The 11,242-nt window shown below is 42.9% G+C and overlaps 1 protein-coding gene and 1 long non-coding RNA gene across 3 annotated transcripts; one reads left to right on the forward strand and one right to left on the reverse strand.

The window, feature by feature from the left end:
- Nucleotides 1–275: 275 nt before the first annotated feature.
- On the reverse strand, nucleotides 276–5,079 carry LOC141918601 (uncharacterized). The gene is made up of 3 exons (XR_012621728.1): nucleotides 5,024–5,079; nucleotides 735–857; nucleotides 276–651 (listed from the first exon to the last, which is right to left on the reverse strand). It is a non-coding gene; the product is annotated as an uncharacterized LOC141918601 (long non-coding RNA).
- Nucleotides 5,080–5,166: 87 nt separating this feature from the next.
- Nucleotides 5,167–9,410, forward strand: LYSMD3 (LysM domain containing 3). 2 transcript variants are annotated; one of them, XM_074812274.1, is made up of 3 exons: nucleotides 5,167–5,210; nucleotides 5,330–5,608; nucleotides 7,541–9,410. In XM_074812274.1, the coding sequence occupies exons 2-3, from the start codon at nucleotides 5,345–5,347 to the stop codon at nucleotides 8,147–8,149; spliced, it is 873 nt and encodes a 290-aa protein (XP_074668375.1). In that variant the 5' UTR covers nucleotides 5,167–5,210; nucleotides 5,330–5,344; the 3' UTR covers nucleotides 8,150–9,410. The 2 variants fall into 2 exon arrangements, with proteins under 2 accessions (XP_074668375.1, XP_074668377.1); XM_074812276.1 differs by lacking the exon at nucleotides 5,167–5,210 and having other exon boundaries at nucleotides 5,230–5,608.
- Nucleotides 9,411–11,242: the final 1,832 nt, after the last annotated feature.

An 11,242-nucleotide genomic window follows, 5' to 3' on the forward strand; every position in this document is an offset into this window, starting at 1 on the left:
CAGTAAACCTAGCCAAAATAATGTAAAGACTGATGTGGAATTTCACTAAGAAGGTAAAACAAATGAATGGAATAAATACGTGATCTTATACAAATAGTGCAATTTGGTTTAATTCTGAAAGATTATAAATTCGAATGACAGTAATTGTCCTGGTATAACAGAACTGAATAGTTAGAGGACTTACTTTTTAATCACATTACCATATGGTAAAGACATAGTGCAATGCTAGCAAGCAGTGCGGTGCTGTAAAATGGATTAAAAACTAGCTGGTAGATGTCAAAAAGCATTCTCCAGTAAGAGACTAGGAACAAAATGTAAATTTCCTAATAACCAAATGAAAATACTTCTATTATGTAGTTCAACAAGGGTTACAAATAGATCTGCTGCTCCTCAGCACTCTCTCCCTGTAAACACAAAAATCACAACTGGATGTTTGTGATGTCAATATTCACCGAAAAGAAATGGCAGTACTACAGCGGTTTGGCTCACCTGGTAAGCTGGCTCCATTAAAACAAGTCACGTTAATACTGCTGAATACATTCAAAGCTAAAATACACGTTACCCCTTACAAGTGATCTTCTGGATCTTTTTCATCTGAAGAAACTCCAGCAGACGAGCAGCTCACTGTAAGCGTCCAATGCAATGTTGTGACTGGGAAAAAAACAGTTAGTGTGATCTTCAGACACCTCAAGAGTGGAGTAGTGACAAGGAGTTGGGGTGGGGGAATATTTTACCTTTATATATAGCACTAATGGGGTGGATATTTGAAACTGCATAAAGTTCTGGTGTCCACATTTTAAACATGATGCTGAAATCCACAGAGGATGCAAACAAATTACATTCCCAAAAACTGACAGCTAGAGAAAGAAGAGAACAAAAGTTAACAAGCTCTGAATGTTTAATTCAGTAAAAAAAAAAAAAAAAAAAGACTTTACTACAGTGCAAAATTCCCTTAGAGAAAAAACAGATAAGCACTGAAAGGGTTCTTTAAATTTACTCAGGGAAAGCATATCAAAAAGTAACAGCTATTCCTGGGCTTAACTGCAGATTCATCCAGCTAAAACTGAAATGGATCCATGACAATCTTTAAAAAAAAAGAACTTCAGTTACCACACTACATAAAATGTTATTCATCAATACAGGTATACAAAGAGGAATTCAGAATCTTATAGCAAAATCTGTCTGTGAATAATCTGAAACAAATTTTCAAGACCCTATGCTCCATTTTTTCATACCATCTCTACCGTAACTGAACGGTTTCACTGGTGGATTTTCTTATTCAGAGGATACCTGAGCTGAGCAAAGTAAAATTTAAATCAGAAGCAAATATGCAGTTCTTTACAGATTTTTGAAAACTAAATATCAAACGACCAATGCACCCTACTGGCTGTGTTATGGAAGGTACACAGCATATTTCTATTCTGAATACATATTTAATTTGAATAAAATTAAATAAAAAGCAACCAATTCACGTTGACTAACCAAAAGGAAGCAGCAAATACATGAAATAGGATATCTGGAAATAACAGTCTCAATGCAAAGATAAATTTTCGTTTATTCTCATTAAAACCATAACAATACTAAATTAAACAAATTTTGTGGTCATTTTTAACCCACTTTAGAGTGAAACTGCTGGAACCTTGCTAACTAAAAAGCATTTCTGCTAGTTTTGAGGATCGAGGTCTCAATTTGAGGTTCAATACTTATAGATGAATGTATACATGAAAATATTTCCACTGGAGAACAGCCTACTCTGCAAGTGTCTGCAGAGTTAGCATTATTTGCTTTCCGCATACTTTTATAGTTCTTAAACAGCTCCTCTTACTGCACCTTACACATCTTGCAGTCAGACACTGCTTAGTAACTTCACACTTTATCTGGACTCCACTGGAGCTGCAGATCTACCTGGACGTTACTGTTTCCTACAGTTTTAGTACCGTTTCAAGCAGGGAAGCAGAGACAGACAAAGGCTGTATATTTATTTCTGTGTGAATCTTTTAATGAGTCGTAGCTTATCATGTCATTCAAGCAATTAAAACACACATTCAGACACCTGGCACTAGCTATCTAAATGTAAATCTAGCCCTGTGGTGCCAAACCACAGAATGACTTAAGGACTTACAAAAAGAGTGGTGGCACATGTATGTAAATTCCAGACAGAAAGAATCTATTTTTTTAATTAAAAATTACAACCAAGTTATATCAGCCCTCCAACATCTCCTTTACCGTTCCTTTCTATTAATTCCTTAAGATCTTTTTAACATCCCTACATGTATACTCAACTTCCTAGCTCTGCTCAAGCCACACAAGATATAACATGGCCAAGGGGAACGTGGTAGAGATTCCCGCCGTTGCTCTTGGAATGCCACGGAGTGATTAACACTGACCCCGCCGCTCATTGAGAATGCACTATTAGGATATGCAAAGTAACTTACACGGGGATGGAGAAAGGCTGTACTCCTATTAGCATTCATGGGAGCTATGCAGCTACAGTCTTGTTCATCAGGTTTGGAATATACCCTTTTGTTATTGATGGGAAAATGTCACTAGTTACAAATGGTTACACACAGGGGTGTAGCAGGGTCAAAGCAAACTCCAACACTTTCTTTCCCCCTGTAAGGCAGAGTGCTGCTTCAGCAGTTCTTTTTTGACCTGATGGTACACCTCTTTAGATAAAGAAATGGTGAAATCCCCTGCCCTGACCTTTTCTGCAGCCTCACCACCCAACGATTAAAGAAAACCTCCAAAAGGATATGCCGTTAGCGGTGTGTGATGGGACAATCTTCAGACACCGCTGCAGGCACCACTGCGTACGAAGTCTGCCTTCAAACTCCTCTCCAGGTCCACCCACAGCTCTGAGGGGTCTCATAAAACAGTCTTTCAACAGCATGAATAGCGTCTGAGTCATCAGTTTCCCAGCCACAGACAACTACAGTTGCTTCACTTCTATTACTGAAAGCTCCCTTTAAAAAACAAAACTGGTTGGTGCTGCAGATATTCTTTGCCAGATGTGGCACAACACCTCTCAACGGAATTCTCACTCACAAAGGTATAATAACTTTTCGTCAACTTGAGATCCCACGAGAAAACTTAGCTGTTTATGGGAAATTAATTCAGTTTCATCACCTTCAGTGTTGCTCTTGCTGGAAATTCAGTCGGTGGAAGATTCAATCTGCTTGCGTTGTGCCATCCCCAGAAATACATAAAATCATTCTGGGACTCCTACAAGTATGTTCACACATTTGTCATGTACTCCGACAATCCAAGCTTGTCTTTGTTGTGGAGCAGCTTCTACGTAAGGCTGTACCTAAGGCCTTCAAAGAGGCTATGAAATACCCTGAAGCAAATAAAATACCCCTAGCTAGGCTCCTAAATAATTTAGAAATAGTCTCCTGACTTGTAAGAAGATTTGGTTTGGGGGAATTCTCATTACACTTGGCACCTTCAGCAATATTTTAACAAATGCATAATAAGAAAGCCTGAAAATTAGCTACCACTAACTGTGCCCAACTTCCCACAGGAAGGAAATCCTGTTTACATGTTTGTACTGTCCCGTGCTTCTCCACAAAGGGCAGCGATCAGACCTGCCTAATCCTGCCAGCTCATATTTTATGCTTACTTGTGACTTCTGCACCCGAGAATACTGATATTCTTTCATGCAAACCTTCTCTTGCTTACAACATAGAACTTCTATGCTCTTGACAGAACACCTATGCTGAAATGTACTGCTTCTCTTGTTGATGCTGTTTAGCTAAGGATTACCTAGACAGCCTTAGGAATACTTCAGTTTTACCCCATCCATCCCTCGTCCACATTAGAGCACTATTTTAAGGTAGATACTGAAATATATATATTTTCCCTTTAAAATAAGCTGAGACACTGCACCTTGACAGCTTATTTTACAAAGCCTGGAAATGGGGCTTCAATCCTGTTCAGTTTCTGTGGGTGTGAAGCGTCACACTCAATAGAGCTACACCAACATTAGTTCTGACGTCATTTAGCTTTCAAAACTCACGTCATAAAATAATTCTGCCTTTGTTAATACCAAGCCCATTTCTCACCTCTTTGGTTGTTCAGCATTCTGAAAACATCGTATAGCAAAGCTCAAAAACAAACGGAAAAAACCAACAACTTATTTAAAATTACTTTCTTTAAGATTGGGTTTCATCTGTTGACGAATCAGACTGGCAACTGCATTTGTCAACAGCAGCAATGCGATCATTTGTTACAACATATTCAGCCCAACCTTAGAGCTGTCAAGTTTTTCTAAGAAATACTGTATTTGCTCCTGCTGTAATCAAAAACTTGCTTCTAAGGCCGTGTCAGAAGAAAACCACAGCAGATTAAATCTACTAGCTAACTAGGAAGTCTTCCTATTGCCTCAGCAGCTGCCACGGCTGTGGAGTCAGTAGTGAACATGACTTTGTTAGGGAAGGAAAGCTGAAATATCTACCGGGCTTAATTTATGGTTTCTCTTTCGGGAAAAAAATACATCAGCATGGGCTGAACACCTGCACCTCTGCAGTACGAGTCCTGAGGAGGGGGGGAAAGGGATGAAGGGATAAAAAGAAGCTGCCTGGCAACTTCCGAGTGAGCAGCACTGCAGAGCACGGGCGCACAGGCTTTGGGAGAGGAGCTGCGGGCTGCTGCGGGCAAAGCGGCTCTTAGAATTACCCGACCGACCCCGATACGCGTCAGCTCCGTATCTGAGCCGCCTCCGTTTCTCCAGAAACCATCAGAAGAACGACGTATTAACCCAGAAAACTTCACAGCCGGGACACCGCCTGCCCCTCGGTCCCCTCCCCGGCCCCCCTCAGAGCCCCTGTGCCCGCCCGCCGCTGGAGGGGAGGGGGGGGGAGGTGGTGTCCCTCGCAGCCCCGCGGGGGGCCGCGCCGGCGGGACACGAGCGGGAAGGGCGCTTTGCCTCGGCCTCCGGCGCCCAGCAGTTTCCCCACGCCCTTCCCTCCACCGAGGCCGCCCCGGAGCGGCGCATCCCTCAGGGAATAACCCCCCCTCTACCCACCATCCCGCCGCACCCTCAGCGGGTCCCGGAGCAGCCGCGTCCCCCTCACGGGCGAGGCGGGAAACCGCGGGCGCGCTGAGGGAACGGTCCCTTTAAGGGCGGGCGCGCGGGCCGTGCGGGGGGCGTGGCCTGCCTGTGGACGTGGCGGGGCGGCCGCCATTGCGGCCGCGATGAGGAGCGGCGGCAGGTAAGGCCGCGGCTCGGGGCGGCGGGGCCGGGCGTTCCCCTCAGCGGTGGCGGTCGTCGCCTCGCTGGGAGGGTGGGGGCTCGGTGCGGGGGACGCCAGGGCTGCGGTTTGTTCCACAGAGCCATCCGCGGAGAATGGCCGGTAGAGGCGCCGGGTGCGGCCTGCAGCCGCCGGCCGTAGGGCAGGCGCCCGTCGGCGGGCACCTGTACCCCTTCGTGATCGCGGAGAGCGAGGCGCCCGAGGAGGAGGGTGGCGAGGTGTCGGAGCTGCGGCCGCGGGGCCGGGAAAAGGTGCGGAGAAGCGCGTCGAGGGACCGGCTGGATGACATCGTCCTGCTGACGAAGGATATCCAGGAAGGGGACACGCTGAACGCCATCGCGCTTCAGTATTGCTGCTCGGTGAGTCCCCGGGCGGGACAGGAGGGCGGCGGGGTGTTCGTGTGACAACGTGCTGCAGGCTCAGCTCCGTTGGCTTTTTCATTTAAAGCTAAAAAGCGTAAGAAATGGACGGTTGCCCTGGTGGCTCGGCCTCTCAAAGTGTGCGTGTTACAGTAAAATTACGCTTTTCCCAGCGCTTTGCTGTCAGACTTGGTGATGAGGAGGGTAATGCGGAACCCCTGTCACGGTTTGTGTGGAGCTCATTAAGGGAGGGAGGGGAAAAAAAACCACCTCACTGTAGCTTTAAAAAATTCTGTTAAACTGCCTAAATACTTATCGGCAGGAGCACATGGCAGGGTTGGGAGCTCTCCGCCCACCAGCCCCAGGCGTTCCCTTCTGGTGCTCGGACCTGGCTACTGCTCGTAACTGAGACTTGATAATTTAGTCTGGTGCATGTGCTTCCCACCCGGTACTTTTGGCTGGCCAGTACTAATTAAAAGCAGCAGCTTCTGTCATGGTTGGTGTTAGCTTTTGCCTGTACCCAGTTCTAACAGGAAATCAGCTGTGTGTGGTGGCGGACGGATGACTAAATATGCAGTTTTCAAGAGGTGAAATTTAAAATCCGTATTTACGGAAATCTTGCTGTCATCTAATTCTTCATGCAGAAACAAAATTAGGGGCCTCCTGTTGTGAGCTTAGGTACCAAAGACATAATTATTTCATAATAATGACAGACCTGAGCCTTATTAAGCAATTCTTGGCTTCAGAACCCACCACAGTTGGGTATTTTGAGCAGACTGACTAGTTCAGGCCTCAGATAAGAAATAAATATGATGGAGGTGCACTCTTTCTCATAAATTTGTGGAGAACGTGGAAGAGTGGCCCAGGGCAGAAAGCATGACCTTGCACTGATCACTGGGGGTGAATGCTGTGTTTGGCAGTCTTTGGTGCTCATCTGATTTATTCAGCCTGGTACATGACATGTAACAAATACACCGTCAGAAGAACCGAAACACTTTTTCGTGTTACAAGGCTAGTGCAGCGATCGCCCTAACTTACTTTTTCTGGCCACATCTGTTGTAAGTGGAGCAGTCACAGCAACAAGGGTCTCTTGGCTACTGTGTTTTCTGTGGTGGATGTCCTCCCAGTGAGGACAGGAAGGGTCTGAACTCGGGTACTGTGCGTCTTAAAATGGGCACAATCCCTGTGTGCTTACCAGGTGTTGCAAAAAAAGTACTGATTGTTGAGTATTTCATTATGGCGAGGTTTGTGGCTGTGCCTGCTGTGTTGAGGGGAGTTCCTGTCTCAGAATGAATTCTCCAAGGGCACTTAAATCCTTGCAGAGTATTTCACATTAGACTTAAAAATCTGAACTTATTGAGAGCAAAGTGAGAATCGTTTTGAGCAAGAACAGGGAAAGGGGAGAGCTGATGTGATGAGGTAAGATGACAGTTTTAAGTTATTCTTGGTTTCTGCCTTAGCCCCCAGAAGCAGAAAGAATATCCAAACAGCTGTGGCTAGATGAATTGGAAGCTCCTAATTTTTAATGTTCCTTACATAGAAGTTTTCAATTTAATTAGGAATTCACAGTAATTGACTTCATTTAAAAACACTGAGGTGAAGTCCCACTCATTTCTCAGAGACAGTTGCCACTGATAGGTGAGTATACATTAAGTGAATATAGATGTGTGAAGTGACTTTCAGTCATGGAACCTGAAGCGAGGAGGTTTGTTACCTCATAATTACCTTCTGGCTTTAGATTTGGTCTTTGACCTCTTCTTGCCTCATACTGTTTGAACGGGTATTGGTTTAGGAAAAAAAAAAAAAGGCAAAACGAAACAAAGGCCCTGCCTTTGTTTCATTAGGGAAGAATGTATTTCTCAAGGATGTAGTATTCTTAGAGCGTTTCGGTTCAATGGGCTTTGATATTTAAACTGTTGTTTTTATTTTTAGGTCGCAGATATCAAGAGAGTTAACAATCTTATCAATGATCAAGACTTTTTTGCCCTGAGGTCTGTCAGAATTCCAGTGAAAAAGTTCAGCGTGTTGACCGAAACACATGTCTCTCCAAAAGGCAGACCAGTCCTTCGGCCTGCTCACTGCTCCCCAGAACCACAGGAAACGCCGCCTTCTGATAAATTCTCCCCTAATGAGACTGCTGGCAGCTTCTTAAAAGAAGTGGATCGAGATATAGAAGAAATAGTGAAGTGTAATGATACAAAGAGAGAGAATCTTAATGAAGTTGTTTCTGCCTTAGCAGCCCAACAGGTCTGCTTTGAAACTGATGGTAAAACTAAAAAATGCAAGGATCCCTACTACGGAGCGGATTGGGGCATAGGATGGTGGACAGCTGTAGTGATTATGCTGATTATTGGCATAGTAACTCCAGTTTTTTATCTCCTGTATTACGAAGTTCTAGTGAAAGCAGATGTCAGTCACCATTCCACAATGGAATCTTCCCATTTGTTTGTCACAGCAGCATCGCATCAGAAGCAAATAGAAAATGGAATAAATCCGGCGAATATTTTAAATGTCGATAATCAAGAAGACCTTCAGCCTTAACAACGGAAAACCCCAGGCAACTGTTACTCCTAGACACATAACGTAGCGTTAGATAAAGGGGAAACCACAGAACACAAAATGCATCTGGAACGCAGAGAAAACGTGTCCTGATGTGTAACTTGCCTTTATGGGCACCACTCAGTACAGGGGTGTTTCTGTGGATCTCTGCATATGCCTGAGACAGGTGATTTTAATTCAAGGTTGGGATACAAATTTAGGTATAAAATTGCCTCTGAAGCTTTGCACTTTTTTCTATTTTGATAGGAATATGTTTTTTAATTAAAAATGAGATGAAAAAACGTAGTTTGAGCTAACACATGAGGAGTCTCACTGTATGTTTTACAGCCCTAAAATGGGCATTTGGGGATATCTAACTTTTAAACATCTTAAAGTATTTATAGAATGCATAAGACACTTGACATTTTAATATCAAGTTTACAGTTGTCAGTTAAAACTGTATTCTCATAATTTTATCTTTCTTATAGAGTAAGGGGTTTTTTTAAGAAAACCCAATCATTCCATAATTAATTGCCACTATGAAGGTCTTTTTTTTAAAGTGGCTTTTATAGAGGCAGTAGCTAATACTTAAGCTGGAATCTTCAAATCTTGTGCTTGTGGTCAACCCATTCTTTAGTATTTTTCAGTATAGGCAGTAGGATGATTTGTTTTCTGTGACACTGTGCCTCAACACAGTCCAGTTGAGTCTTGCTGAAACTTCACATCCTTCCATGGTACCCTCCTGAAAACTGGCTGGACTGGACTGCGCTTCTCACCTGTGCATAGGACGAAAGAAGTGCAGATGTCTGGCACTGTGCCCTGACAGCTTCAGTAGTCTTTATTTTATGCTAATGAATTTTTTTTCCCCTCCACTTAATCTCAGTTCAGGACCAACTGATAGAGCAGTCATGTGGGTACCAACTGTACTCATGGTCACATTGCCCATGAACCTCAAACACTAACTTTCACCTGAAATCTCCTAGAAAACTTCAAATGAGATTTAATGGCTGCTAGCAAGAAACTTAAATTGCAGTAGAATAGACCAGTTGCAGCTTCAGACTTGTTCTTTATGTAGCAGTGTATCCATCAACCACTCTGTCCTTGAATGTTTCACTTGGGGTTTCACAACCAACCTTGTTTTTTCCCCCTCTTCCCTGCCTGAAAATGCTACAAGATAAACTAAAAACCCCTGGACTCTTCCTGCAGAAAGGAGGTACTTGTGTACTTGGAATATTTTTAAATAAAAATTGAGATGCTGCCTATAGTTTATTTGGTTATATTTGCTTTCTGGAGTGAGATTTTCTGTTACCCTGTTCAAAGAACCATTTGTTACCAAAGCCCGACATAGCTGACTTGAATAGGATTTACAAAGAGAAATGGGAAAATAACCACTGTCCTTTAAACTACTGTTACAAGCTTTCCTTTAAGTGTCTTGACTAAGTATATATGATATAAAAAACCTGATAAAGTGAATGTTTCCTGACTATTGGAGGTATTCTGGAGTGCTTTATCACCTTGAATTTTGCAAGTAAAGACTCCTGCCCCATCTATTCTTGGGGCAGATGTTCACTGGCATGCCAAGTGTAGGAGGATGAATTGGATAACTTCTAATGTATTATATTGAAATTGCAGCAGGCCAAAGCTTGAAGGGGAATGTGGTACAGTTGGATCTGTGAACTATGATCTGTGGCTCTTGAACCCTTTGATCAGAGCCATATCTGTGGAGATAGCGAGGCTACTCACAGTTTCCACACTAGAAGAGGGATTGCAAACAGACATGAACTTCATGCTTCACATAACGCTTGTTTTCAAAGATCTTTTAAATTAATAGTTCTTTGAATATGCCAATTAAACAAGCACAAATACTGAAGTACTGTTTCTGGGTACGGGTGTAGGAAAAATTGCATTGCAAAATAATTTATGGTGGCTAAAGTGATAGAGTTTCTCTGGCTAAAACTTTAAAAGGTGACTTGCTCTAGTCCAGGCACTACAGCTTTGGCACACTAAGACAAATGTTTTCTATGTGGGACTGAAACTTGGCACATAATGTGTCTGTGTTTTGCTGCAAGCTTGTTTGCTGGTTTGCTTCTTTCCCCTTCAGTTTCTGAAACCTCAACATTTTTAATACTTTATCCTTCCATATCTTACAAAATTGTCAACATGAAATTAGCTGTTGTGATGAGGCACCATAAGCCTGATTTACTGCACGTGCCTGAACTGGCTGGCGTTAAAGTGCCATCGGTATAGAAGTGAACTGACCTTCAGCTGTGGTTTGACTCTGTCAGGAAGGTCTGTAGATGCGGGTAGAGAGGTTGGTTGTTATCTGGTGGTTTTCACCCTGTGGTGCTTCGGCCGGATCGTTCTCTAGCGCATCTCAGGCTTTGGCTTTCATGGTGTTGGAAGGCCTGTGGCTTACTGTCACCGAGTTAAGGGCCTTTATTTACCTTAGGATAAGCAGGTGTTAGAAAAACACAGAGGGAGAGCTGCTTTATTAGTCCATATTATGCTTTTAACCGAGAGCCTAGCATATTTTTACTATTTTATTACATAGCATATTTCATATAGCGTATTTTTAATTGAGAGAGTTAACTTTGTCAGAAGATACAGTACGTCTCTTTCCAAGATTGTAGAATTCCTAATGCTGTTAATCTACAAGCATCAGCTGGCTTGGATTTCTGCAGGATGCAGGGATCTTTACTGTTTTTTTCCAAAGTACAACACAGCTGGCAATGCATCACTGCATGTCAGCCCTGAATAAACAGGATAACTGCTCTGTATGGAACTTAAATCTGATTTAAGTTAAAATTTGTCAAGTGAGTCTTTTAGAAACTGACTTATTTAAAAAAAAACAAACAAAACAGAGTGGTAAATCATAGATTAATTACAACACATTGTTGATCAGGAAGTTGGTTCTCAAGTGCGTATTGCACTGTTGGATCATGTAAAATGTAAATGCTTTAAATCTGATACATTTTGAAGTATGTTGTCACAAACAGTCTTTGTATAACTATTTTATAAAGGCTGAAAATATAACTTCGTAAAATAATCCTGAATGAGGACACAAGCCTTCTTTTAAATACTCCTGCTCCTCTGCTT

Source organism: Strix aluco, chromosome Z (genome assembly GCF_031877795.1).
Source record: "Strix aluco isolate bStrAlu1 chromosome Z, bStrAlu1.hap1, whole genome shotgun sequence".
In the NCBI taxonomy this organism is placed as follows: Eukaryota; Metazoa; Chordata; class Aves; order Strigiformes; family Strigidae; genus Strix; species Strix aluco.

Coding starts and splice junctions, on each gene's coding strand:
- LYSMD3 (XM_074812274.1), top strand. CDS start 5,345: ATGGCCGGTAGAGGCGCCGGGTGCGGCCTGCAGCCGCCGGCCGTAGGG. Junction 5,609..7,540: donor CGCTTCAGTATTGCTGCTCG/GTGAGTCCCCGG, acceptor TTTTATTTTTAG/GTCGCAGATATCAAGAGAGT.